The sequence below is a fragment of the Hermetia illucens genome, chromosome 5 (assembly GCF_905115235.1).
Source record: "Hermetia illucens chromosome 5, iHerIll2.2.curated.20191125, whole genome shotgun sequence".
In the NCBI taxonomy this organism is placed as follows: Eukaryota; Metazoa; Arthropoda; class Insecta; order Diptera; family Stratiomyidae; genus Hermetia; species Hermetia illucens.
The window spans coordinates 43,899,626-43,927,000 of NC_051853.1; the positions used below are offsets into that span (position 1 = coordinate 43,899,626).

The window sequence follows — 27,375 nt, forward strand, 5'->3', positions numbered from 1 at the left end:
AATGATTGGAGTCATAGTGCTCGCCGATGATGACTTTTATGATCCGCTCGGGATTTAGAGGATTCTGATTCTTTTCTGGAACTACCCGAGCACTCTTCCAATCTGTTGGAAAGTAGGCGTTGATGAGGCAATGGTTTATGATGGAGGACCTGATGGGAGCAATTCTAGGGGCGCATTTTTTGAAGACGATGGAGGGGATTTTGTCAAGTCCTACCGATTTTTTATTTTTTGAGACGGCGATGGACGCCCTGACGGAGTCTGGACTGACAATGGAGATGGGGAGGATATTTTCGCGTTGATTTGGGTCGGCGAAAGCTTGGGTAAAGGGATTTTGTGTAGGTTGCGGAACGAGGAAGGCAGGGTGGAAGAGGAGAGGTTTACGGAAGTGGAGGTTGCAATGGTGTGCCTGGAGGAAGTGGTAAGCGAGGACATTCACTTTTTCTGTGGGGGAATGTTTTGGGGTAGGACCGCATTTTGTTGGACAGATTTGCCTAAACGCGGGCAGGTTTTCCTGAGTTCAGTTCGGTGTTGGAGAGGCGGTTGTGGAGATTTTGGGGGTAGAGGGTGATGATTCTTTCGCGGATGGACCTGTCCAGTTTGCGGATTTCGGAAAGATGGTGAGAGGATTGCGGAGAGCTTCTATTTCTAAATAGTCTCCGCCTGAGGGTCTTTTCATACTGAATGTCGGTTAGGATGTCATCGGGGAGGGTAATGAGGTTGTGGTAGTTTAAGGGACGGGATGGGATCAGTTCGTCACAAAAATTCCGTATTGCTTCGATGTATTGACGGACCGTTTGGTCAATGGTGTCGTTGGGAACTGTACTGTTGGATGGGAGTAGGAGAGGTTGAAGTTTAGTTTTGAGGTCCAGGTTGATGTGATTCCAGTTTGCACGCTGGAATTCGGGAACTGAAGGTAGGGTGGACCGAAAGACTGTCTGGGAGTTTGATGTTTAGGATTATGGCATCCTGGTCGCTGATGTTGCGGACTGTTTTGAGGAAGGGAAAGGTGCTCGAGTTAGGAATAACAGTTAGATTACTGCTAATTAGGAAGTGGTCTAGGTAGGAATGATAGTGTGATACTTAATCGATAGCCGAAGCAAAACCTGGAAAACGTTTGTTTCGCTTGGCTTTTTTAATATTGAAAACTAAATGACGTGAGGTGTACGCAGAGTTTTTCTTCGCAGAATTGATTTAATTTCATTTGACACCCCATATGACTATATACTGAAAAAAACTCGTATATATGGGGACACCCCCTTAAACTCAAAGCAATAAACTGATAATTTTGGTTTCGCATAAAACCATTAGATAACCGTCACTTATCAAATTACACAGTCCCAGGATTGAATATTGGCTAAGTTAGCAAATTTTCTTTCCCAATCCAGGATTCAATCACCTTCAATATGACAGTTCACGATGACATGGGATTCATTCAGAGGTTTTGCCACCAACTAATCGAATACATAAACGCGAAACAGGTTTGAATCCTCGAAGAAGCTTTCAGGAATTGACAGGTGGAAGAAAAGCTGACTCACACACACGCAGCTGTTTCTTCACGAATCCCATCTACGACCAGCTTCACGTTGTTAAGAATGCATTTTCAGTTTGACAGCCACTGTATTCACAGCGCCGGGGATACTGGTGCATACATAAGTGAGTTTTCCCCTTCCGAGTCGTCGTTTCGCTTGTTTTGTGTGGATTTATCGCATATTTTCGTGAATTTAGAGTGCATACTATGTGTTAATAACTGGCTGCGTCTTTGCCACATCTGAATGAGTAAAAGTGCGAGTCTGCAGACACAATGGCACCACGTAAGTACCGATTTTATTCTGTTCTTGGGCTCCCAATGAGGTTAGATGACAGCAAACCCTCAGCAATCGAGGGGAAATCATCCCCCGTCATCGAACGCCGTCCGAGCTCGGGCGCGCAATCATTTGAATTTCGAATTTACCTTTTCATGGTGAACCTGGGATTTTCTTCTTTTCAGCGGTAAAGTCCAAGACGAAATTCCGCCCATCGAAGATAACGACTCAGACGTTATTGGATTTCGATTTGGAGGAAAGCTCTTCGGACAGCGATTTCAGGATCGAGGACCACGATCATGACGAGTCTGACGATGACTTCTCGGACAATTCGAATGCAAAGGATAGTGACAAGGACGACGACGATGATGATGATGACGAGTCGGATTCAGACGAGGAGAGCAGTGATGGGTTCTCTGATTTCAAAGCAAGTTTGGTGGAAAACGGTGAGGGCCCGAAGAAAGGAAGCAGCACCAACATCAAGAGTGTTCTGGAGGCAGCGAAGAAGATCAATATTAAGGACACGGTGAGTTGGGGTTTTGTGAATTTTGTTGGGTGAATAAAGGGCATAACTCAAGGGTTACGTGACTGTATTCAGGTGAATTCCTAGCCTGGGTCACTTCTTTTCTATGCTTATTGGAAGTAATTTATTTGAATACTGAAGGGCTCTATAATCTCAGATATATCCCGTGGATTGCTTGCAGTCTGATTATAAAGAGTCTCCCGTATGCATGGGACATTTCTATGGAGAGTATCTGGGTGTAGTCCTGGACCCAAAGCTAAATTGGGGGTTGAACATAGAACTGACGGTTAAGAAGGCCTGTGTAGCCTTCTATGCATGCAAGAAAACCTTTGCAAAGAAATCGGGTCTCCGGTCGAGGATGGTTCCCTGGATGTGCACCGCTGTGGAGCCTCCGATCCTAACGTACGGCTCTATTGTATGGTGGCAGCCTTTGAAGAACAGTACAATAGAATGAAGCTTAATAGCATTCAAAGAACCGCGTGTGCAGGTGCTACTGTGGCTCTACAGTCCTGCCCGGCAGATGCTCTAAATGTACTCCTGCATCTCCTCCCTATACATCCACATTAAATACGTTGCAGCGTGCAGTGCCGTCAGACGACGTGAGTCCGTATGCTGGGCAGCGAAGTCCTACGGCCACAGAAACATCCTAGATGAAGTACCTTGGGAAATCTGGGCATTCCCCACGGACTATGCCACACGCAAACTGAACTTCACGGGAAACTTTGCTGTGGACTTCTCAACCAGGGCAAAGTGGAAGACCGGTGGTGTGCTGCAAGATTATGACACAGTATTCTTTGCGGGCGGGTCAAAGATGGCCTGTGGAGTCGGCGCGGGGGTTTTCTCGAACACACACAGTGTATCTAAGTCGTACGGTCTCCCAGGTTTCGCTCGCTGGAGCGAGATTCGAGCCCCAAGCATAACATAGCCATTCTGACCGACAGCCAGTGACATCTTCAAGGCTAGTGGGCAGTGCAGAGAGGCGCTGAACCGTCTTTTTTTTTTTTGAGGAGGTGAAAATCTTCAAAAGACACTGGCTTGGACACGCCAGCGTGTGGGATTCTTACCTACTAAAACGACCCCCTAGCGATATCCGATGATCCGTGAGAAAATGAGTAAGATTATAATTAATCTCACCGTGCCGTCGCTCCAACCACTCCTTGATGGCAGGAATGAGCCTGTGTGAGGCCGAGCGTTGTCCTGGTGGAACAGAACACCATTCCTATTGACCAATCCTGGGCGTTTCTGGTCAATCGCCTGCTTCAAACGATCGAGTTGCTCACAGTAGAGGACCGAATTGAGGGCCTGGCCATAGTTGAGCAGCTCATAGTAGTTGACTCCCTTCCAATCCCACCAAACATACAGTAAAACCTTCCTGGCCGTCAATCCAGGCTTGGCGATGGTTTGGGCTGGCTTCGCTTCGACCACGATCTTTCTCGCTTGAGATGTTCGTACGTGATCCATTTTGCATCACCAGTCACCATCCGCTTCAAAAATGGGTCGAATTCGTTCCGTTTCAGCAGTGCATCGTAGGTGTTGATTCGGTCCAAGAGATTTTTTTCCGTCAACTCGTGTGGCACCCAAACATCCAGCTTTTTTTGGGATCCAATCTTCTGCAAATGGTTTTATGGTCCTTACCCAGGCCAGTCGAGCGAATGCTCACATGCCGGTCTACTTAGTTGATTTCGACGATTTTATCGGTTTCTACGACGATTGTCCTACCAGTACGGGGTGTGTCTTCGACATCCACTAGATCAGAAGGAAATCGATCGAACCAACGCTGTCCTGTGCGAATCGTTAAACTATCGTTTGCATTTTTACATCTCAGGTAGTAAAAACGTAAAATATGACGAATTTCTTCCTTGGTGGACTCTATTTTGGCGCGCTATAACTTGAGACTGAAACGTATGATCATAAAACTGTCAAAGAGACACCTGTAGCCTAGATTGTCGTCTTCAAATCGCCGTAGAGTATGACCCGATGCGATAAGTACAACACAAGATGTGTTTAAGTGTCGCCATCTATTGACAAAATACGACATTACTTTTCCCCCAACGTAATATATTCGTCATCAAATCTGCCAAGATGTCAATGGGCATCATCCCAGAGATGAAGAATCATCTGAGACAATCCTGAATGCCAAGCACACCCTTAGGGTTGTTCTTCTGTAGACTGAACTCAGTTTGGTAGCCTTAAATGCAATCTGCAATGCCTTTCTCCAAACTGGAGCTGCATAGAGCAGAATCAAACACACTATAAGCAACTTGGAAGTATGTCGTGGCCCTCCCACGTTCAGCATCATCCTTGCCAGGGCCACACTTGCAGTGGATGCTTTATCATAAACATACTGTTGCTTATAGCTAAGCTTCCCGTCTATTTGATGGCACTCCCAACTATTTGATGGCAGGCTTAGAAGTGATGATATGATTCCCAATTTGAATACGGGCAAAATTTCTTTTTTCCTCCCCAAGTGTCAGACCAGAAATGTCTAGCCAACCCTTAACAGCACTGATCGCTTCGCATGAGTATAACTCATCATCTTCGAGGTGCAATCACAGCGCTATATCGTCGGCGTAGCCCACCACCGCGGCTTCCTCCGGAAGGGGAAGATTATGTACATCATTGTACATGCTGTTCCACAGCAGTGGGCCCAGTACGGAGCCCTGTGGGACACCCGCGCAGACAACGTACTCCTATGGTCCATCATCGGTGTCATATCAAAGCCTCCGTGACTGAGCTGTTGACAATAGCTGCAAGATAAGCAATTGGCCGAATTGAATGCATTTCTCACATCCAGGGTCACTACTAATACTGTCCTTTCCGTGGATTGCATCTTCGGCCAAGCTAGTAACCAATTTGATGGGATCAATGGTTAATCTGGCTTTACGGAACCCATACTGCCGATCTGAGAGACCTCCCTGGCTCTCAACAACCGGGAGTAATCTATTATAGATTACTCCCTCTAGCATTTTGCCCACAGTGTCCAAAAGACAAATAGGTCTGTAGGAGGTTGGCTCACCTGCAGGTTTGCCAGCCTTAGGCAGTAGCACCAACTTCTGTCGTTTCCATGATGCAGAAAATATCCCCTCGGACATGCACGCTTCGAAGAACTCAGCGAACATGTCCGGTCTGGATTTCACGGCAAGCTTAAGGGCCCTATTCGGCACGTCATCCAGACCCGCAGCTTTGTTATTTCCTATCCTAGCGCAGATCTCCAGCAGCTCGTCACTGGCGACGTTTAGAGGTCGCTGGAAGCTGTCTATGCCCTCCTCTTGCTGTGGGAATAACCCCTGGATAATTTTTAACAACAGTGAAGGGCACGTGATCTGCGGAAATTATCGGCCTCTGAATCGCCCCATCACGATTCTATAGGCGCTCCCCCACGGATTTACGTCCGCTTCCGAACAGAGCTCCTTAAAGCTTTCCCTCTTGCTCCATTGGATGGCGAGCTTGAAGGTTTTGTGGGTTTCCTTATAGGCGCGCTCTTTTTGCCCTTGGTCGATTCTGCTTACCCCTCTCTGAGACGCTCTTCTGGCTCGGTGACAGGCTGAACGAAGGCTGGCCAGTTCAGTATTCCACCAGTAGTTTGGTCTTCTACTGGTGAATAAGCACCTCCTAGGCATGGACGCGTCACACACTTTGGCGATGCATTGGGCCACATGGGCAGCTCTTTCCGTAGAGGCGCCTGCTTTCTTAGGTTGGTCTAACCACACCTCTATGAAGGTCTGCTCATCCAGAGCTTTAGCGGACCAGCCTGACGTCTTTCTCGGTTTCAGGTATGATGGTCTTCTGCCCGGTGACTCCACCCATAGCCCAAAGAAGACTGCCTGGCGATCGCTGTGGGTGTAGTCCTTGCTGACGCGCCAGGACATATCACGTGCCAGTGCAGGGCTGACAAAAGTTAGGTCTACGATTTAGGCAGCCCCCCTTTCTGAAAGGTGTTTACATGTCCTTCGTTGGCCAGAATGATATCCGCTGAACCGTCTGGGCGGCATGCTCAAGATCACTCTCATCTGGGGAATGAGCGGGCTGACGAATTGGCAAAGCGAGGCTCTGCTCTTGCCAGTCCTTCGGCAAATACAGTCGGTGTTCCGCTGGCGGCTGTCGAGGGCCGAGTCTACTCACACTACCTAGCAGCCGCAAGCCTAAGATGGCGAAGGTTTATGAGCTGCGCCAAGTGAAGGAGAATTTGGAACGCTTCCGGTCCTCGGAGCGGCCACTGATACATACCCTACCCTTCTGCAGCGTGCAGACTCTTCCTCGCGAGAATACATGCTCTAGGTCTATCCTGATTAGCGTCTCCTGTGCCTTCGGTGTCCAGGAGATGCTCATAGACCATGCCCGACAGCCTGGCCCCAACATTGGTTCATACCTTCGGCGCTAATTTGCCGCTGGCCAGCGCCACACGTAAGTGGCTTCTGGCCACGTCGCTGAAGTGCTTCCCAGTTTGTTGCCCGTCGGCTGACGGTTGCTGCGCAAGGCGTTTCTATAGTCTGCGCTCTTGCCCACTCTGCTCCGCTTCTTATCTTGCTCGACCTCGTTTTGAGATCGTTTGCTTTTCAGAGCGATAGGCTTCGCCTTCTGCTCGTCAGCCAGGCGTTTGCTATTGTATTCGGCAACAATCGCCTGGTATTTAGCGAGGTGTTTTTTGTCCCGCTCGTCGACAGTACCGGCCTCCTTATTCTTAGCAATCTTGCTGAGAACATCCATGGCCTTCTGGTACTGCCTCTTGAGCAGGACACCCGTGGATCTTCGCTTCTTGGTCAGTTTCTGGCGATCGACGTTCTTGCCGGTTTTCACTTTCGAGGGATCTCCCGACGCTGAGGGTTTCGGGTTTGAAGTACTATATCTGGTACTCGTTACACCCTGCTTGACGGCAGTGGATTCCAGGCTAGAAGCCACTAGTCCGTCTGCCGCCTCGTTCCGCGAGGTCCCTGCGGTTGGTTTCCACACAGCGGTGCTACGGTTGGCATCGAGTGTGCTACTGTCTCCTGGCTAGAGGCCAGCAGCTCGTCCTCCGGTGATGCGCCTGGCATCACCCCCTCTTCTTCTATCGTCGTTTTTTGCTTTTGTTTTTTTTCAGAATTGAGTGCATGTCTTGATCCCGCGAGTAGTCCCGGAAGAATATCCACCCGGGCTGGCCCGGCCACCAGGATAAGAGTCTTATCTGAAACTGAAGGTGCCCAAGGTACTCAGAGTTCGCATACTAAAGACCAAGCTCCCCATTGGCCACGTAGCCCTCGGCGTATGCTATTCGACCTTGGTCTTGGGGTCCTATTGGCACCTTCTCCGGTGCAGGGAGGACGATCCCCGGGCTGTTGTTTCGGTCCATCCCCCCGCCAGATCTACTTGCCCCTAACACATGACTAACAGATAAGCAAATCCTCTTCAGTTGGATGAGCCTACTCCCGCCCGAAGACGGTTTCCAGCGGCCACCACGAGGAGGTCGTGTGAGGAGTTGCCGAATTATGCAACCGTAACCTGAAGCATAATCAGACCAGGCCGCCAGCGTGGGGAAAGTTAGCTAACTTTATTCACTCAGTTCTTGATAGATTGAAATGGAAACAAAAGTAACTATAGTTACTTATACGCCATTATGCTACTGCTACATTTTATTTGAATTCCCATGGCCTACATTTTTAAAGCGATTTTCCACAATCTTCGTATCCCGTAAAGGAATCGCAATTCCTAATAAAACGAAAATAGACAATAAGAAACTTCAATTTGTCCTCTTCCAGCTTCCTACCAATCCAATATGCTGTGCATGCTTAGGCGATCGTAGCGACGATACTAATGAAATTGTTGAATGTGATGGTTGTGGAGTGTCCGTGCATGAAGGATGCTACGGTGTTAGCGACTCAACAAGTGTTTCTAGTACAGTTTCATCCTGTTCGACAGAGCCTTGGTTTTGTGAAGCATGCAAAGCCGGCATCTCAGAGCCCACATGCGAGTTGTGTCCAAATACAGGCGGCATATTCAAAGAAACGGATGTTGGCCGATGGGCGCATCTAATTTGTGCACTATATGTTCCCGGCGTGGCATTCGGAGAAGTGGATCAACTTACATCAGTTACTCTGTTTGAAATGCCCTACAGTAAGTGGGGAGCAAAAACTTGCAGCCTTTGTGAAGATGGGAAATTCGCCAGGACTGGTGTCTGTATAGGATGCGATGCTGGGATGTGTAAAACTTACTTTCATGTTACATGGTAGGTTTTTTGTTATAACTGTTTTGATTGGAATTGAAATTTGGTTTATTTAGTGCACAAGCTGCTGGCTTTCTGTCCGAAGCTCATTCGGAAGAAGCCGATCATGCTGATCCATTCTATGCTCATTGCAAAGTGCATTCGGACAAAACAATGATCAAACATAGGAAACGCAACTTTAACACTCTCAAATTGCGCATGGAGCAGAAAAAGTTGGAGAAGGTAACAAATAAAGAGGAAAAACCGACCGCCGAACAACTGCGAATAACACGGAAGTTGACAAAACATCAGAGCAAATATCGATCAAATAAAGTACTAAAAACTGAACCTTGGGGTACAATACATATTGTTTACTTTTTTGATTGAAAATTTCATGAAATATTTATTCAGTTCCAACACAGAAGATGCCTCGTCTCCTGACGACAAGTGCGACAGCCTGCAAGCGATTGATGTTGAAGGCGGAACTTATGGGCATCGATACAGCCGCAATGGAATTTCAAGAAGCGCAAGTATGCACCCATTTCGGCTGCCTCACAAAAACTGTATGCTAATTGGATTCTATGTGTCTTCTTTCAGATGGCCGCGTTAGCAGATGTACGGAAAAAATGGCACATTCCTCCAGCATTCAGTGTTGAGTTCATTGGCTACTACTTAGATAGGATATCAAGGGTTAAAAATTTGAAAAGTAGCCTAGAGAGAAACGTAGAAATTAATAAGAAATTAATTGATGAACAACAAAGTTTACGTGATGAATATGATAAGGTAAGTGCCAGAAAATAAATTAATTGTTATTTATCGTTCATGAAGGAAACTAATAGAGGAAATCCGATCATAGATTAAGATTTGTGAATGAAATAATTTGTGATGAAAATTTGCAGTTACATTTCAAAGTATTTTGCATTGGGACCATACCAATATCTAAAATACAAAAAAAAACAATATCGTGCGACATTTGACAAACATCGGGACCCAAGCTAAAAATGCGAAACAAAAAAAGAACCGGCGGAATGCGTAGAATTGTAAAACTCCACAAAGAATCGCAACCCTAATCTTTTTTGATTCAGATCAGTATCAATGGCTCTTCTGCCACAAATCTTAACGAGGGGACCTTTAGGGTCACCTTACTACCTTGGCATCTTTCGACCATAATAATTAAAGATGCCCCTCTGCAACATTCCACGGGAAATTATCAGCACGGAGGAAACAAAATCGTCAAATCGAAAAAAAAAACGTAATAAATTGGGTGAGACAATTGAACTGGAACCAGCTTCAGCTCCAAACAAAATTTTGCCTCATATCAGCTAATTGCATTGTTTACAAGCGTGTCAAATAATTTGCATATGGTTGGGTGGAAAAAAATTATCCGAAATGGAATTCAAACATAATAGTAAGATTGCATTGTATTTGGCAGCAAAATCGCAAGTGATTAGTTGTAGAGCTTTCGACCGATCAGCCTAACGTCCTTTCTGCTAAAAGGACTAGAAAGATTAGTAGATCGATTCATAAGGGATACACACATTCCTAAATGGCCACTTCACCATAGGCAACACGCCTACCAGAAAGGCAAATCCACGGAAACAGCACTCCATGAACTTACGGCAAAAATTGAAAAGGCGATGTCCGATAAAGAATACGCTTTAGGCGCATTCATGGACATCGAAGGTGCCTTCAATTATGCCTCATTTGCGGCAATTTGTGATGCGGCAAGACAGCATGCAATCGAACCGCTGCTAATCAGTTGGATCCTTCACATGCTAGAGTGGAGAAAAATCCACATATCGGTCGGCCAGAAGTCTATTGAAGCAGGATGTCTCAGGGGCTGCCCACAGGGAGGAGTTCTCCCTCCACTGTTATGGCTCTTGGTGATGGATACCCTGCTGTGGCCCCTGGAGGACAAAAAAGTCTTCGCGCAAGCATTTGTGGACGACCTAGCCGTAATAATTACCAGCAAGTTTGCGGACACAGTATGTGACCGCTTGAATGCAACTCTGCATGTAATCCACAGCTGGTGCTTCCGCAATGGACTCACGGTGAACGCTAGGAAGACTGGACTAGTTATGTTCACTAGGAACGCCAGGTGGGGCAGCTATACGCTACCCACCTTAGCAGGGGCGGAAATCCAGCTGGCACAAACAGTCAAGTACTTAGGAGTACATTTCGACTCCAAGTTAACGTGGAAGCATCATATCCAGGAACAATACCAGAAATCCTGCAGATTGCTCTGGTGCTGTAGGAATGCGATAGGTAAGACCTGGGGACTTTCACCTAAACGGATATATTGGATGTATACATCCATAATAAAACCCATTTTGATGTATGCATGCATCGTCTGGTGGCCAAGACTGAACTTTGCTAACAGCAGGAAGCTGCTAACGCAGATTCAGAGACTTGGTTGCCTAAGTATTACTGGAGCAATGAGTACTACGCCGACTGCAGCACTTGAAGCCATCCTAAATTTACCCCCCATCCACTTGGAGGTGAAACGGAAAGCAGCCAACGACGCATATAGGCTCGATACCATTGGGGCGTGGAAAGGCGGCCAATCCAACGGGCATGCGTCTATATGGAAATTCCTTGAAAAACATCCGGTAGCCCTGATGCCGACCGATCATATGGTTTCCAGATTCGTCTTTGAAAAGACATACACTGTCGTAATCATCGAAAGAGAAGAATGGTCGACAAGTGGCCATGAGTCTTTTCAGATTACAGACCTAATAATCTTCACCGACGGGTCAGTCACGGAGGATGGATCGGGTGCAGGCGTGTTCTCGGGGAATCCGATTATAGAACTGGCCCGACCCCTCGGAAAAATGGCGACCATATTCCAGGCGGAGATATATGCCATTTCATTGACCATCTACTGTCAAGTCTACTCTGAAGGGTGAAATTGCAAGGATTCACGCAACCGAGTGGAGAAATTTGAACTCTTCCCGGCAAGCGAAAATCCTTGTGAAGGAACCTAGGGCCACTAGAGCGGCATTTTTGTTGTCCCTTAAGAAGTGGGACATGAAAACCCTAGTAGGGCTTTTGACGGGACACTGCCCCTTAAACTACCATATGGAAAAGATTGGGGTAGTGGTTTCGGCTGTGTGCAGCCAATGTGAGGAGGAGGAGGAGACAGCACTTTTTATGCAGCTGCCCGGCATCCTCAGATCTCAGACGAAGACACCTTGGCAAGGTTTTCTTCAATGAACAATCTGCACAATCTCTGCCTCTTGAGAATGTTCTCAGATTCGCTAAAGCCTGCGAACACCGTAGGCGGGAAGCCATTGAATAGGCAACTTACGGGGATAGTACAATGGGCCTAATAATGACCTGAGTGCTCGGAGCTGCGCCTCCCCCCATTTAACTAAACTAAACTAAACTGTAGAATCCTATAATACCTCAACTTAAAAAAAATAAATAATTTGCGTCTCGGACTATAGTCCTTACTGTGATATTGGTGTCGAAAAAAGGTGCAATTTTACCAGAAATGGTTCGGAAAGTGAACATGCGAATTGAACCAAATCCTCGTCGAAGTGGAAGGAAAATAGCTCAGTAACTGAGCACATTCGCTCGAAGTGCAACGAATACTGAAAAATAAATTTAAGGGGTTAGGTGGGTTTCAGAGGTTCAAAAAAAGGTATTTTTACTATTTTTTTTTTTAATATATACAATCATATATTTTATTTAAACAATTTAGCATATCAAAGACACATATTTGAACAGTATTTTGTGAAATTTTCATTTAAAAATTCCAAAAACTCAGCCGATGTTACCTCATCTCCCTTGGCGTCTCAAAAAAATGCTCCAGCCGTGGACAGCATAACTCATTATTGGTTCATCTAAAATCAAAAAACCAAAAAACTTTCGTTAGTACATGGATAAATCTCACACATCTCTATCTCTCTCAATCTCAACAAATTTTTTGGTCAAATTTTTGCCGTGTATTGGCTCGAAAAAATTAGTTGTAATAAAAGAAAAATGCTTCGTTCAATGACTTGATAATGTTACTTCAAAGATGTGTGCAAAATTTGAACAAAATCGTTTCATAACTTTTCGAGAAATCGTGTCCACCGACTTAAAAAATTAAGTTTTGAGATAAACGCGTTTAAGCTTTTAAATTGAAATAACATGCAAAAAAAAAATTCTTTTTAACTTTCATAGAGTGATTAATTCCGGCACCATAAAGCAAAGTATCTGCTGCTGCGGCAATATCCAGGGCATCCTTTTGCTCTTACCTGTGACAAATTCTTGCTTCACGAATCGCTGCACAGCTTTCTTTTCGGCAATGTGTTTAGTGTTAAATTACACATATACTGCAAATGAGATAATTCAAAAGAGAATACTTTATACTGTTTAATTGTTTGGTTCTTTTCCAGTTTCGTGTTTCATTAACTATTTCCTATGGTTGGTGTTTTTATAATGAATTTTACTTTATGGATTAAACACTTTGTTAATTGTTATTGTAGTGGCGTAGTCGTACTAAAACCGCCTTCAAATCTTTTGCAGTACAGGACACTCTTATCAAACAACCGCACTTAATAATGTAAAGAAATTATGAGGCGCTGCACCGCAATAGCTAACGTCTATCCTTCTTGGTGGTTGAGACAGAAGAGACCGGCTTATTTCCATGCGGTCTCTTCCTGTCCCAACCAACGGCACTTTCTCACCGCTAGTCCTCCACCCCCGTGGCGAGTTCTAAAAATCTATCATCTATTTGTCCGCATTCGCAACATTCGAAATAAATTTCGAATGCTGCGAATCCTGCCGCGCCACATCACTCCGCCCCCAGATGAAACCTAGGGGGTTTCGGCGACCAATCCCGGAGCTTCGTTCACCGTCAATCCACAAAGGGGACACGGCGCTGCTTCGGGGCGCACACGGGTTTCAACCTGGAAAGAGAGACCGCCTTTTTGTGTCCGCCGATCTCGAGCTGGAAGAAATGGTCTCCCCGCTCGAGAACGCGGTACGGGCCCTCATATGGAGGCTGCAGCGGCTTCCGGACGGCATCCGTCCTGACCAGAACGTGCGTGCACGTGTCCAGTTCCTTGGGCGAACAGGCAGGTGCAGATGAGTGTCGGGTGGGTGGTGCGGCTTTGATGCGTCGGAGATTGTCCCTCAGCAGACGCGCCAACCCCGACTCTGTGAGACCCGATCTCTTGTCGAAGACCGGATCGCTTGGGAGTCTTGGGTTCTTTCCGTATATCAGCTCCGCGGGGCTGGCAGCAAATTCCTCTCGGCGGGTTGTACGTAGGCCGAGTAGGACGAGAGGCAAGACTTAAGTCCAGGACGGATCGTCGCGTGCCATAATGGCGGCTTTCAGCGTCCGGTGCCAACGTTCTAACATCCCATTGGATTGTGGGTGGTATGCAGTAGTCCGCTGGCGTTTAAAACCCAGGAGTTTGCCTAACTCCGAGAAAAGGGTGGACTCAAATTGTATTCCCTGGTCAGTGATGACCACTGCAGGGACGCCAAAGCGAGGTATCCACTCTCGACAGAGGGCTTCGGCACAAGATTGCGCCGTAATGTCTTTCAGAGGTATTGCCTCAGACCACCGTGTGAACCTGTCGATGATTGTGAGGCAATACTTGTAACCGTGCGAGTCTCGCAAAGGCCCTACTATGTCGAGGTGTATCGTATGGAAACGCTTGGTAGTGCGGGGGAATGAGCCCACTTCTTTCCTTACATGCCTGGAGACTTTACACTTCTGGCATGCGATGCACTCTCTGGCCCAGGAATTGACATCCTTGTTCATGGAGAGCCAGAAGTATTTCTCGGTGACTAACCGATTTGTTGTCCTGATGCCTGGATGCGCTAAGTCGTGAACTGCATGGAACACTTCCTTGCGAAAGGTGGCCGGAATGTATGGCTGAGGTTCCTTTTCCGAGTCTTCGCAGCAGAGCGAGAGGTTTGAGCCGAAGGTGGGCAACTCCCGAAATTTGTATTTGGGGTTGGATTTGAGACTCTGAAGTGCTGCGTCATCCTCCTGCGCCTTGGCAATAGCCGAGAAATCGAGTGAGGCGGGGATGTTAACCTCGGAGACACGAGACAAAGCGTCAGCAACTATATTGTCCTTGCCGGACACGTGCTGGATGTCTGACGTAAACTGGCTTATAAAGCTCAGGTGTCGAAGCTGACGAGGACGCTTTGTCGGGCTTTTGTTTCAAAGCATATGTGAGAGGCTTATGGTCCGTGAATACTGTGAACGGCCTGCCTTCTAGTACGCGGCGAGCAGTTCGCGATCTTATGCGATTCTCATCTTCTTTTCGAGCATACTCGTGGCTGTTTCGGCCAAGTTTCAAGTCCATGCCATACATAAAAAGCAACAAAGCTGAGACTCCTTCGTTGAAACTGCCAACAGCGGCAAATGTAGCAATCTCTACTATTTTTGAACCAGCAGGAAGTATTTTTGGAGTAATTTTCTAAATTAATTGGTTCAAACTTGGGTTATTATTTTGCGTGAAGCCTCCAACACACCTATCCATGGGCTTTTCTTTGCTGAGTTCTTCATAAATAGGCTTGATAGCTGATGAAACCTTACTTGGTAATGGATCGTAGTCGTGTTTGTATGATGAATCATCACAATCATTCTTGAAACACGCTGCCAAGTGCACTATGAATTAGGGTCCTTTGGACATTTATAGCGTCTCTCACATTTTGCACCGAAAAGCAGTTTCTTCTTATAGCTGGGCCATAATAAATTGTTAACTTATCAATAAATTTGTCAGTAAGTTTGCCTTTGCCAGACAGAATTTTTTTTCTAATTGTTTTACCGGCCTTGTTTGTTTTTTTTTCTACAGTTTTATTGACCAAATCACGTAAGTGCTTGCCCATCCTCTTCTGCACATGCGCTACGCATTCTTCTTTGTTTATAATAAAATCGTCGCCATAAGGTTTGGCATTAAGAACGCCGGAATATGTTTTGGAATCCCCGTCATCAATATAATTTGAGTACCTTAGGTCGTATTTTTCAAAAGAGCGTTGAAATATTGCAACGATTGAAGAAACTTTCATATTACCAGCTGGTCCTTCGTGATTGACACTACATTTGTTTTTGCCAAAATGATCTTGTTGCCACTCTTCATATTCTGTTGTGTTCAGTTTATTTTTCCAAACTTCACATAATTTACAATATGAACATTTTACAACAATATCCAAAACTTTTTCCGTTATAATATCCAATTAACGTAGACACACCGTATAATGATGAAAAACTGCGCTTTTTCCAAGTACCATCACCTGATACAGTTACATCTGTCGTATCATCAATATCACTTTCATCACGCGTTAATTGTTTTTCTTGTTTTGCAGCCGATGAAAAAAGTGTTTCAGCAACCACCTGAATACATTGATGAATTTTCTGAACAAAAAAATCATATGTTGACTTATTCAAAAAATAACAACTTATATCCATCAAGCCACAGAATTTTTTACATCCGACAAGTCCTAAGCCTAATACTCGCATCACAAATATAAACCTACGATTTATTTTATATGATATACCAATTTTTTGACACGATAAAATGTATTTAGGCTGACATTTTTCACACTCTATGAGAATTTTGAAACCAAGGCCAAATTTCACACACTGTTTAAAATCCACTTTACCATTACATATTTTATTCTCTCCATTCTCATTTATTACATTAGAACACTTCACAAAAGTAGATAATATTGAAAAAAACTAAAAAAAATCGATGATTGCATACTGTAGATTTTTTGAAATTTTCAAACCCAACTAACCCCTTAAATTAAAGCCTTTGAAGTTCAAAAAAGCCCACGATCTTACACCGTAACAGAAAAAAGTTGGAGTAAAACGAGCCATGGTCCCATTCACGATCAAACAGTTTGTGAACAAACGAAATGAAGGAGTGTATTCAACAGAGAAGTATTTCGGATTTTTCGGTATTTCGGCCAGCAGAAAGTAGACAGCACCGATGGTGATTGTGTATGCTGTCATAATCGCCGAAAGACGCTCCGCTTCTTGAGTCGTGAACGTGAAACTGTTTTAGAAGAAGTCTTGAGCCCTAGACGAATAATCATTTCGGTCGAAGAGCGTGAACATTTCAACAAAATTTGGCACTATCTTACAAAGCGTGTGTCAATCAAGAATGGTTAAAAAACAGTGTTCTACACGCCATCGTGAACTGTGAAATTTGGAATACAAAGGGAGGCAGCACCATTGGAAACTATCTGGAGAAGTGCATAATAATAATAATCCCGTGCAAATTTACGTGTTCGCCAGCCACTGTCTGCCGTGGTGCCAGGCGAATAAATGGCAGGCCAAGTGTGAAACGCAACCCTAAATGGTGAAGTTCTCCTTAGACGTGCATATTCCTCAATAACTGCCGTGGCAGCGCGCGTGCTACCGCTTTGGCGTAGGAACCCTGCAACATGATTTCGCCAGCTCAGGACGCAATTCGCTCTAGCCGTCACCAATGGACACCACACCGGTTAATAATGCACTTGACGGGCTGGATGGGGTGATAATTGAGCTTATCTGCAGTATGCTCGAGGAATTCTCTTACAAGAAGATGAAGGAACAGCTCATTAACCGCATCTCAGTGAGTGAGACGACCAAATTTAATCATTTACTGACAGATAACGCTTTGTGATCGTGCTAAATGGAGTTGGTTGGTGAAAAAGTCGGCCCCGATCTGCTGCAGAGAACACACAGGCCACCCTTGCATATGTGGATTCGAGATCTCTGGAGACGTCGGCCGCAGACAAAATCCACGAGGTCGACGCCAACCTGTGGTTGGCGAGGTGTCTCGTGGCACTTAAAACCAAATGGCTCAGTTGCAGCAGACTGTAACAGCGCTAACAGCTACCATTTCTCAGTTGGCAAAGTAAGACTAGATCACGGTCTAGATCCACTTCCCAAGAAGGACGATCGATTAGGCCGTAGGTTCGCTGAAAAGCAACACTTTCTCTATAAAAAACTAGACTCTTCGAGAGCCGGTGAGCCGGTGCCACTATCTTGCTGATACAGTCGCGGCAGTTTCGGTTTTTTTCCGCATCCCAGAGTCATAAATTCATTAAAAGTCGCTGCAGCAAATTCCTCGTCGCTCCGCATGTATGGCTACAGATATAATTCTAAGACTTCGACGAGCGTTTTCCTGGCGTTTTAATATCGCGGATATCCTGTGCCACTATGGGTTAAGGATCTGCACAATAGATTCCTCAGTGACCTTACAATCTCCCTTAGGGATTCTGAGCCCGTTAAGCATGGTGCCCTATCTTTGTAAGGTGCGTCCGTTATCACCACAGAAGCTTGCTTTTGCACGGAATGAGTTCGCAGAATTTTTTAAGCAGGGTTACAGACGTTCAAACAGTTGGGCTTCCCTACTTCACATGGTCCCTAAACTCAATGTCGAATTGGGACCTTATGGCGATTACAGATGTCTAAATGCCCAGACGATTCCAAACCGATACCCCATTCCACTCATCGTCGATTTTGCGCACTCTATTGAAGGCTACCTTGAAATTAGTCAAAATATATTATCAAATCCCTGTAACTCCCGAAGACATTCTGAAAACGGCCATATACACACGTTCCAGGCGCTTCGAATTCACTTGGATGACTTTTGCACTGTACACCGCGGCGCAAATCATTTAGAGATACATTCACTCTGTGCGAAACTCGGCTTTGTTTCATTTATTTGGATGATGTTTGACTCCGAACATTTAGAACACTTCGAGTGCATTCTTCAACACCTCTGTGAGGCCGGTCTAGTACTTAACGTTGAGGAACACAAATTCTTGCGTCTACAGATGAGATTCCTCGGCTAACGGATTACTCTTGAAGGCATCCAATCAGGCCCAGCTAAAGTTCAAACTATTTCAGACTCACCGCTTCTGAAAACGGGTAAGAATTTGAGAAGGTTCTTGGTCATGTTAAACTTTCATTGTCGTTTCTTGCCCTCTATTGCGCACCATCGATCGATCGTTAACGGTTGGACCGAAGACCAAAGACTTCGACCTGATTGCGTGGTCATCAGAGGCTTTGGGGTTTAAGACGACCAGGCAACAGCTGGTGGAAGCTACGCATCTATCGTTCGCTCAACAATATACACCCCTTGTCATATTCGTCCGTGCTTCAGACATCACCGTTAATGTTGCCGAGGCCCTCTATCGAGGATGGCTTTTATGTGCGACACTTATAATCACCAACCAGAGAATGCAGTTGGAGTCTCCCTTTTCGCGGAATTAAGCAATCTCCTCGTTTGTTTTTGCCCGGGTCATCTGATGCTGCTCATATCAGTCTGTAGAAGGGAATGTCGTCCAGGAGTTCTTCCAGTTCCATCAGCCGGCTTTTCACGTCCTTGCTCACGTTTATACAGGAACATTGCGAACCGCATGCGTTTCACAACTGCCCTGCATTTCCTGATAAACTTTCCTCTTCGGCTCCAGCAAGGGCAGTCAGATTGGAAATGGTACAAGCGCATCGCACGGGACCGCAACACAATCTGGGATTAGTTAGTGTACACTCGAGGACAAATTCCCTACCCAGCTCCCTGAGCCCCGACCTGAACTGAGCTGATCCTGAAACTCACAGACTACTACTAATACCGGTTCGTACCATATTGCACGACCAGGGTCCCAAAGGGGCTCGTTCCTAATACACGCCACAACCACCACCTTGACAGGGCTACGCCCACATCATCCCATTAACGTCGGCAGAGAGTTGTCGACGGCTCCGAGCTAGGACGTAAGAACTATTTCCTTTGCCATTTCGGGAATGCCATTTCTTGTTACGTGAGTGACCCCGATCACAGGCGATCCCTGAGGAGCTCGTCTTATAATAAACGCAATAAAAATTATCACTTGGTTAGGAATCCGACTTATGCCTTTAATCAAAAATTTAAACTACCTGTACCTTTCACACTTTCCTACTTCTCCCTTTAGGTGATGAAAATCCATTCAGAAAAGACTGCAAAAAATACTGCACTTAAAGATCGTATCGCTGAATTGCACAAGCAAATACTTGCATTATGCCCAACAAAAATCCTTCCTGAAGTATCGAATATTGGTCAACCGTCAGCAGTACAAAGTCCACAGCCTAATACTCCATCAGCTCGTCCCATGTCCGTACCCACTGCCGCAGCATTGAAAATGGGAGTTGGTTTCCCACTCACTAATTTGCCGGGCACAAAGGACGATACGAGGAGAATTCTAAGCACCCAACGATCAGAGAACGATGAACTTTTGCATGAATGCGGAATCTGCAAACGCTGCAATGACCAACACATGTTGGCCAAGTGTGATACCTGTCATTTCTACTATCATTTAGGTTGTTTAAATCCTCCATTGACGAGACATCCAAAAAAATCGAAACTTTATGGTTGGCAATGTTCGGAATGTGACAAGTCTGACGACTCAGACGCAGTTGTGGATATACCAAAAGGTCCGAGGAAATCAAGGACGAGGTTTAGTAAAGATGGATCTATAGTTCCGGTGGATCCAAACTTATCGGCTAGTAGCACGGATGGAAACAATTCCTTGCGAATTGGAGACACATCTAGTAACATTAGAAAACAGACGGAAAGAATACCTTCTAAAGGCAAACAAATACAAACAAACGCATCTTTCGATCAAAATTCTAAACCTATAAAAGATGTAGTGGAATCCGCAAAGAAATCAAAGCAATCCAATCAGTCATTAAATAAAACCGACCCAAGTGAAACAGTTGCACCATCTCCTAAACGGGAAGAAACAGAAGACCAGGTAAAAGAAAACAAGGCAAAACCAGATAGCGATCGTTCGCAACTGCCAAAACCTGGTCGGATCCAATCTCCAAGGCCTGCGCAGATCAAGTCTCCAAGAGCTGCTCGGATTCAATCTCCGAGGCCTACGGATTCGCCTACAAAATCGCTTTCTGATAAGGGCCTCCCCCTACCTAACAGCACGGATCCCAAGAAGGAAATTAAACAAAAATCAAGCAAAAAAGTCAAGAAAGACAAATCTGAACAATCTCGTTCAGAAACATCGGATCAAACATTTCCTACAATTGAATCTTCACAGACCGAATCAAATGTAACAAATGAACTTTCTACTGTGGCGCAAAAATCTGAATCGGCTGATGAACCTATGTCTCAATGCCTAGAGCCAACAAAAGTCAACGACGAACATATGGAAAGTATGGGCCTGAACGAATCCGCTGATCACATTCATAAGCTGAACAGGAAGCGGCGAAAAGAGAAACACAAAAATAAATATTCATCTGACAATGAGAAGTCACCAACAAAGGAGCATAAACGGAAACGGAAGAAGAAAAGTCACGAAATGGAAAATCCAAATGATTCAATTCCAAAAATTAAAATTAAGGTGAGTGGGCAAGTTTCTTTAGATTTATTTGCTTTGCTCTATGTTAGCGTCAATAGTCAAGCCTTGATAGCAACAAAATATGAATTAAATATTGTGTTACATCCTCACAGTTCAAAACATTGCCACTTCCTGGTGAGATTGCCCCCGAGCCTCAGTGCTTCTACGTTTCAGCCGATATGGTTCGACCCCAAGATACATCACGGCCTACATCTGTCGAAACCGTTGACGATTCAACAACAAACGCCGTAAAATAAAAATATTTATATCAATAATTTGATATTAATTTCATAAAACTCCTTTTCAGGACGATGTAGTGCAAAACTTCTCCCCTCAAGAAGAAAAAAATGTATCCCTAGTGCCCGTTGTCAAGAAAACGCCAGTCCCAGCTGAAACAACAGCCGCCCCGTTGCAGGAGACAACGAAAACAAGTACACCTATAGTGCCGAAAATGGGCCGTTTGGCAAGTCCTCGGAAGTCAAATAAACGTACTTCGATGGGTAATGGGGGAGGAGATGCAAAAAGTTCAATGGCTGCTGCCTCTATTTGTGATGTTTGTAAGGCAGAGGGAACTAATCAAAATCTTGTGAGGTATGAATATTTTCGTGTAGTTGTGTATTGTTTTATTGTTAAATTTGCACCTAAGGGAACTTGTAATGATGCGATTTATTGCAAGTCCCTGCGATAGTCGGCAATCAGCTTCATTGTTCAATAGTAATGACCAAGCCAAATTGTAATGTTTTCTCAAGTCTCTAATTTGTAATCCTTGAATATATTCCAGATGCGACGAGTGCCAGAAAAATTATCACTTTACATGTTTGGATCCACCCTTGAAGAAAACACCTAAAAAGCGGGGCTACTCCTGGCATTGCGCTGATTGTGATCCAACGGTAAGTGTATGATTTCGTACAGAATTTTATATAGAATAGGCCATTGGTTGGTTTCTTTTTAAATTAGGAGTGGCTTAGACATTGATCGTTTTACGCTAAAAAAACAGAAATGAATCAGTTTATATTATTGTTGTTTAGATGATGCTATATTAGCCAGCGTATGACCTTTTGTCATATTTTAATATGGGTAGTTTTGGTGAGCAAAAAGTTGAAATTTCGGGGGTTAAGGTATACAGACTAAAAGTAGCTGTACCGTGTGAGAAGATTTGTCTCTTTCTGGGCGCCCATCTTTGTCAAACATCGACGGAGACCTAAAAAAAAAATAAGGGAAATGGGAAAGACTAACAGAGATTGCTAGTGATGGAAATTTTGCGTTAAAGTCGCCCAAAATACCTGAATTTCGTGCAAGAACAACATCGAAAGGCAGTTCCTGAGGACATGATTTCTTAAGCGAATAACAACCCAACGAGTTTGACATTAAGACAAGTCAACTGTAATGATCTCAAGGGAAAATAGGAGGATCAGACGATTATCCTAATTGACCGAGAACGACCTAAAGGGAAGAGCTATCCCAGAAACCTAGAAAATTGGCGAAATTGACCGTGAAGGTCCGTCCGCAAAGACTGAAGCTCCAGCAAAGTGCTCGGTCGACTCGTTCTTGCACGCCTCTGTGCTAGCTGAGCTCGGGAATGTGGAGGGGACCCTTGAGCGCTTTGACCCCTCATGTGTCATTAATACAAAATTAACGTGTCTACACCGATGCGTGGGTCCGCACCGGATTTCAAAATAGAACACAAAATAATAAAAAAAATATCACCGTGCGCGTGGAGCCGTAAGTCTCCGAACCCGAGTGCCGCGATCGATAGGGAAGATCTGCGACGGATCATAGTCCCGAACATTGTTTTTTCTGCCTCAGATATTTATTGATGCGCGGCCCCTGAGGTTCCCTCCCATCCTTGACATCCTCAGGCCATTATTTAGAGAATGTCTCTAGTAAGGTTTTGCGGAGTCAAGGAGGAAGAGAGAGGGAGGAAGTCCTCAAATAAAAAAAAAAGAATATTCACAATTCATGTTATATTCATCCACTCCAAACAAAAAAATAAATATATTAAAATAAAAGGAAATTGAAAAGTAGAATTATATAAACGAAAAGAAAAATTAAATTAAATCAAAGTAAAAAAATAAAAAAAAAGGAAAGGAATCAAAACAAATAAAGCTCTGCGTGGCGTGTATTTATAGTTGTCCTGTTTTTTTTTTGTGTGAATATATTTAGACCATTAAAAATATAAAATTGCATAATTACATAATCGACTAATCGTTTTGTTCGAGATACCAAAACTGGACCGAATTTTCCTTTGAACATCACTGTAAGAGTTCTTGGTTTCTTTTAAGGCTAGTTTTCGATGCGTCGCGTTGCGTACGATTAGCAATAAACCACGCTTCTTGCACTACCAAACTCTTAACTTTCCAAAACGCAAATCCACTTCCAAAATCAATCGCTGTTCCGCGGAATGGGCACAGATTAAAATCGCTTCAGCCCTCTTCTCGCTCCAGCCTTAGCCTCTTTTTCTATCTCACCGGCCAGTCCGGCTGTTCCACCAAAAATCGGTCCCCATGGCGCTACGCTCACTTAGAACTCTGTTGAACTCCGAAAGTTCATGTTGCAGCAACAAGCGCATGCACCTGCGGATGCGGGAAATCATTCCCCTCTGTCAAGATTAATTCCCCCGAATGCATTCAATAATGTGCAATCAGCGGCGAGCATTAGGGTAATTGCACATTATGAAATGCATTATTTGAGCAAATTAATTCAGTCAAAATCGAATGAGATTCCGCTCTCGTCGCGAAGCCGCGGCCACTATACAACATTATCTGAGCTTCTCTGAAAATAGGCCGAATCCGAGAAAGCAGAATGCGACGAGAAAGGTCATCGCTTTGACGGCCTGCCAGCGGCGCGTGGACAAGTGGATGAAACGCTGGCGCACGTGTGTTGCTTCAGATGGATGTTATTTTGACAGTGATCAATAATAATAAATTTCGCAGAAAATTAAGTCGGTTTTGTTTTAATTATGAATTCTCGCAGCTTTTTGGATTCTCTTTTTTAATGTGTGACCTATCCATTGCCTATTCTGCCTTCTTATCACCACGTCCACGAGGAACTGCCTTGTACGCCAACTAAGTTCTTGATTCGAAATTGAATCAGGCCAGCGTAGTACAGTCGCAAGCAAGTGTTCACAATGGCTTGGCACTTTTCAATAATAGTGGTGGTTACTTCCCATGTGCTAATACCATATAGCAACATAGAAAAGAACATTAGCAACGGGGCAGCCTCAACATGATGTTGGTCAATGAACGGCACTTTGCGGTTATGGAGAGGAAAATGTTGCATTGGGACAGTGACGTAGCACACCATAATCACATCCAAAATGGGGATATCCGCAATTAATATGGGATTGGACCGAATGGGGAAAAATTGCGAGAGAGGCTTCATAGCATAATCATGTAATTCGTGTTGACGAAAACTCACTTGGGAAGATTAGTCTGAGTATCGACGTCGAAGGGAAACAACCAAAAGATCGACCGAAACAACAATGCTTTAATTCGCCGGATGGTAATTTCAGAGCCTCGTGACTCTATCCAGATCAGGCCTCTCATCGAGCAAAATGGGACAACCGAGCAAGAGGCAATCCCCTTTCTGAACGGAATAAATGCTGAAGAAGAAGAAGTGTCAGCTTGATGTTGGTATTAAGATAACTACATTTCCAGATTTTGGACAAAACAGCTAATGCGTCGACCCACGGTTGGCAGAAACGGGGTCTCTGAGATATACAAATTGATCAGCGTCTTAGATATTCTGCCCATTGAGGCAGATAGAATGTGTGCGACAATTTTCCAAAGGGCTTAGTGGCTACAGCGCTAGGGATACTATTCGTCTAAGTTTGCATTGTAATAATTCTGGACGAGCGAAATGTAGACCACATTGTCTCCTAGTTGATCTATCTATCTAATATGCTTAAAGATGCAGATCTAATTGGATTGCCGCAATAACGATTATTATTAATGGTGAGGATAGGTTGACTGCCTTCTGATATATTCAACAGCAGTTTTACTTCCTTGAACCATGTGACAAAAAAAGGTGGTTGTAGACTTACAAACCCGGACTTTGAAGCTCTTTTTACGAAGGTGTTTACAGTTCATCCAAATATTCGTTGGCATCTCTATTGATGTTGAATAGGATCGGCGATAACACTTATTCTTAAAGGAAACTCTGCAAAGGCTGCCGGCGAATCGTCATCCAAAAATTTTGTGTGAATGACCGTAACAAGTTTCTCATAGTTCATGGATCTCCAAATTGTGAATGTTATATTGCATAGCCGCATTGATGTAGTGCCCTTTCGTTGGCGCAATAATCCAAGTGGATTTTGGCTTTGAAACATATTTATGCATTTCATTTAAGACTATAACGGTGAAGTGGGCTACGGTGCACTGTAGTAGGCAATGTGGTCAAGGTTGCGTTCACCGGTGATTATATCCTCAAGTACTCATTCACAGCTGAATTGATTAGAATACAAAGAGCACAAATTCCTCTGTTACCAGCGAAATTTGAACTGCAAAGTGTAGCCGGCGATGAAATTGTCGTTTCTCTTTCTTCGAAATACTATCTGGCCAGCGTATTCCGATGACAAGTATTCATGAAAGCTTGGAGCTTTTGAATAACAGTGGTTACTTTCCATGTACTGTTTTCATATAACGATACACAAAGAACTTGATCTTGGTGTTGGGATAAAAGAATTTCTAGATTTTAGACAAGGCATCGAAAGTGGATCTAGTACTGTTAATGCGTCGAGTGGACCTTGGGCAGAAACTTGCTAGATATAAAAATTGATCAACGCCTAAGATGCTCTGCTCATTAATATAGATAGGCAGAGTACAATGTCCGTCAGACTGAGAATTTTGCTTTTCTTGGTGGTTATCTTCAGTCCAATTCTATAATACCTGCCTCTCTTTCCAAATCCAAAACCACTTGCTCAAGGTGCATTACCTGGTAAGAGAACAAACAGATATCATCAGCGTAGTTAAAATGTTTGAGGAAAGATGTCACAGTCCATTGAATTCCACCACGTCTTCCGGACAAGGCAGCATGAAGAACATCACCGATAACAGAAAAATAATATCCGTGACAAGATGCCTTCCTGGGGGGCTCCGCTTTGAAAATTTTACCTCGATGCGGCACGTGCATTTTCTGCCATCGTATGTCGCTATAATGATAACTATTAGTTTCTCCGGAATGCCTCTCGTGCGTAGAGCACTCTTCCCTGCTCACTCTGTCGAAAGCCTTCTCGAAATCCGGTGAAACGAACATTTAAATTCCGCACATTGTTTCAAAATGATCCGTAGGGTGTTGATGTGGTGAATGCAGGGCCCATCTTTGGAATCTTAACGATCATTTCTTCTTCCACTCTCGAGGAAAGGTCTTCGATTCCCAAGATTTCCGTACAAGTAGAAATAACAGATCAGCAACAACAGGTGCAGCAATAAATAACTCTGCAGAGAGACCGCCGAGTCCAGCGGCTTTACTCTGTTTGAGCGCATTTTATGGCCAAGATGATTTCTCTTCTGCGTGGAGGAGCAATGCGGATATTACGGTGACTAGCTATTCCACAAAAGGAATTGGATGTAATACGATTAAGAATCGTGGTGAAGTGTTTCTTCCACCTCTTCAGCTGCTCGTCATCCTGGATGAGAAGTTAACCGTTAACATCCCTCATCCGATCATCAAAAGGGTTGCGACCCCATTCAAGTTCTTTCCTAATGCGGTATGTACTTCTGAAATCATTTCGGCAGCTTCCGCTTCGCAATAACAAATTCCCTTTTGTCATGACGCATTCCTAAACTTCACGGGAACTCGCACGTCATGTTCGCCATCGCTCCTAGCGGTCAATGGAACTTTCAATCCCTTGTGATCATCGCTTCAATTCATCAAAAAAGTTCTAAAAAGCCCGCCATAAAGAACATTAAATCTTTGTTAAAATTTATCCTATTTGTTCTAAAAATTACCAATAACACGCAATACTAATCAAATAAATAATATCATTCCAGGACATCGAATCCGAGCTGACTGTGAAGTGAACACCTTATACTGTCTCCAGACCTCTCCCCCTTTGGGCTATAATGCGCCATTCGAGCGCATTGATAACTTGTACATAAAACAGATCATTCTATTCTCTCTGTTTATAGATTGATAATTTAATTTTTTACTAAGTTGACTTACTATTTTTTCTATATCTCATAGAAGTAAATTATTTATTTTATATTAAAATAAGTTTTCTAAGGTTGAGTAAGTCGAGGTAGATTTTTTAAAAACTGGATTTGAAGCAAGAATGGAATGCTCATTATTGTAAAGCACTCTCAATACAATTGAATTATCTTTGTAACGAAAAATAAATATTTGCTGCAGTATTTTCACAAACGCATCATTACACAATAAGGCATTTTATAACTTAAAGAAATGAATATAATTTGATAAGAAACCATTGAACTCATTTAATATCGCTTTTCTGGTGAATTTCCCTTCTTTATTGTCGACTGCGAAGAAGAAATATTCCTCAAAACATTGCGGACATCGTACAGATGGAGTTTGGAAATGTGGGTAGG

At 44.2% G+C, this 27,375-nt stretch overlaps 1 protein-coding gene across 1 annotated transcript; it reads left to right on the forward strand.

Moving 5' to 3' along the window:
* The first annotated feature begins 1,634 nt into the window (after nt 1–1,634).
* LOC119657800 (PHD finger protein 14) lies at nt 1,635–27,252 on the forward strand. Its single transcript, XM_038064896.1, has 11 exons — nt 1,635–1,811; nt 1,988–2,328; nt 8,061–8,527; nt 8,581–8,858; nt 8,915–9,033; nt 9,101–9,286; nt 19,415–20,833; nt 20,944–21,078; nt 21,138–21,421; nt 21,612–21,720; nt 26,821–27,252. The coding sequence occupies exons 1-11, from the start codon at nt 1,802–1,804 to the stop codon at nt 26,848–26,850; spliced, it is 3,378 nt and encodes a 1,125-aa protein (XP_037920824.1). The 5' UTR covers nt 1,635–1,801; the 3' UTR covers nt 26,851–27,252.
* Nucleotides 27,253–27,375: the final 123 nt, after the last annotated feature.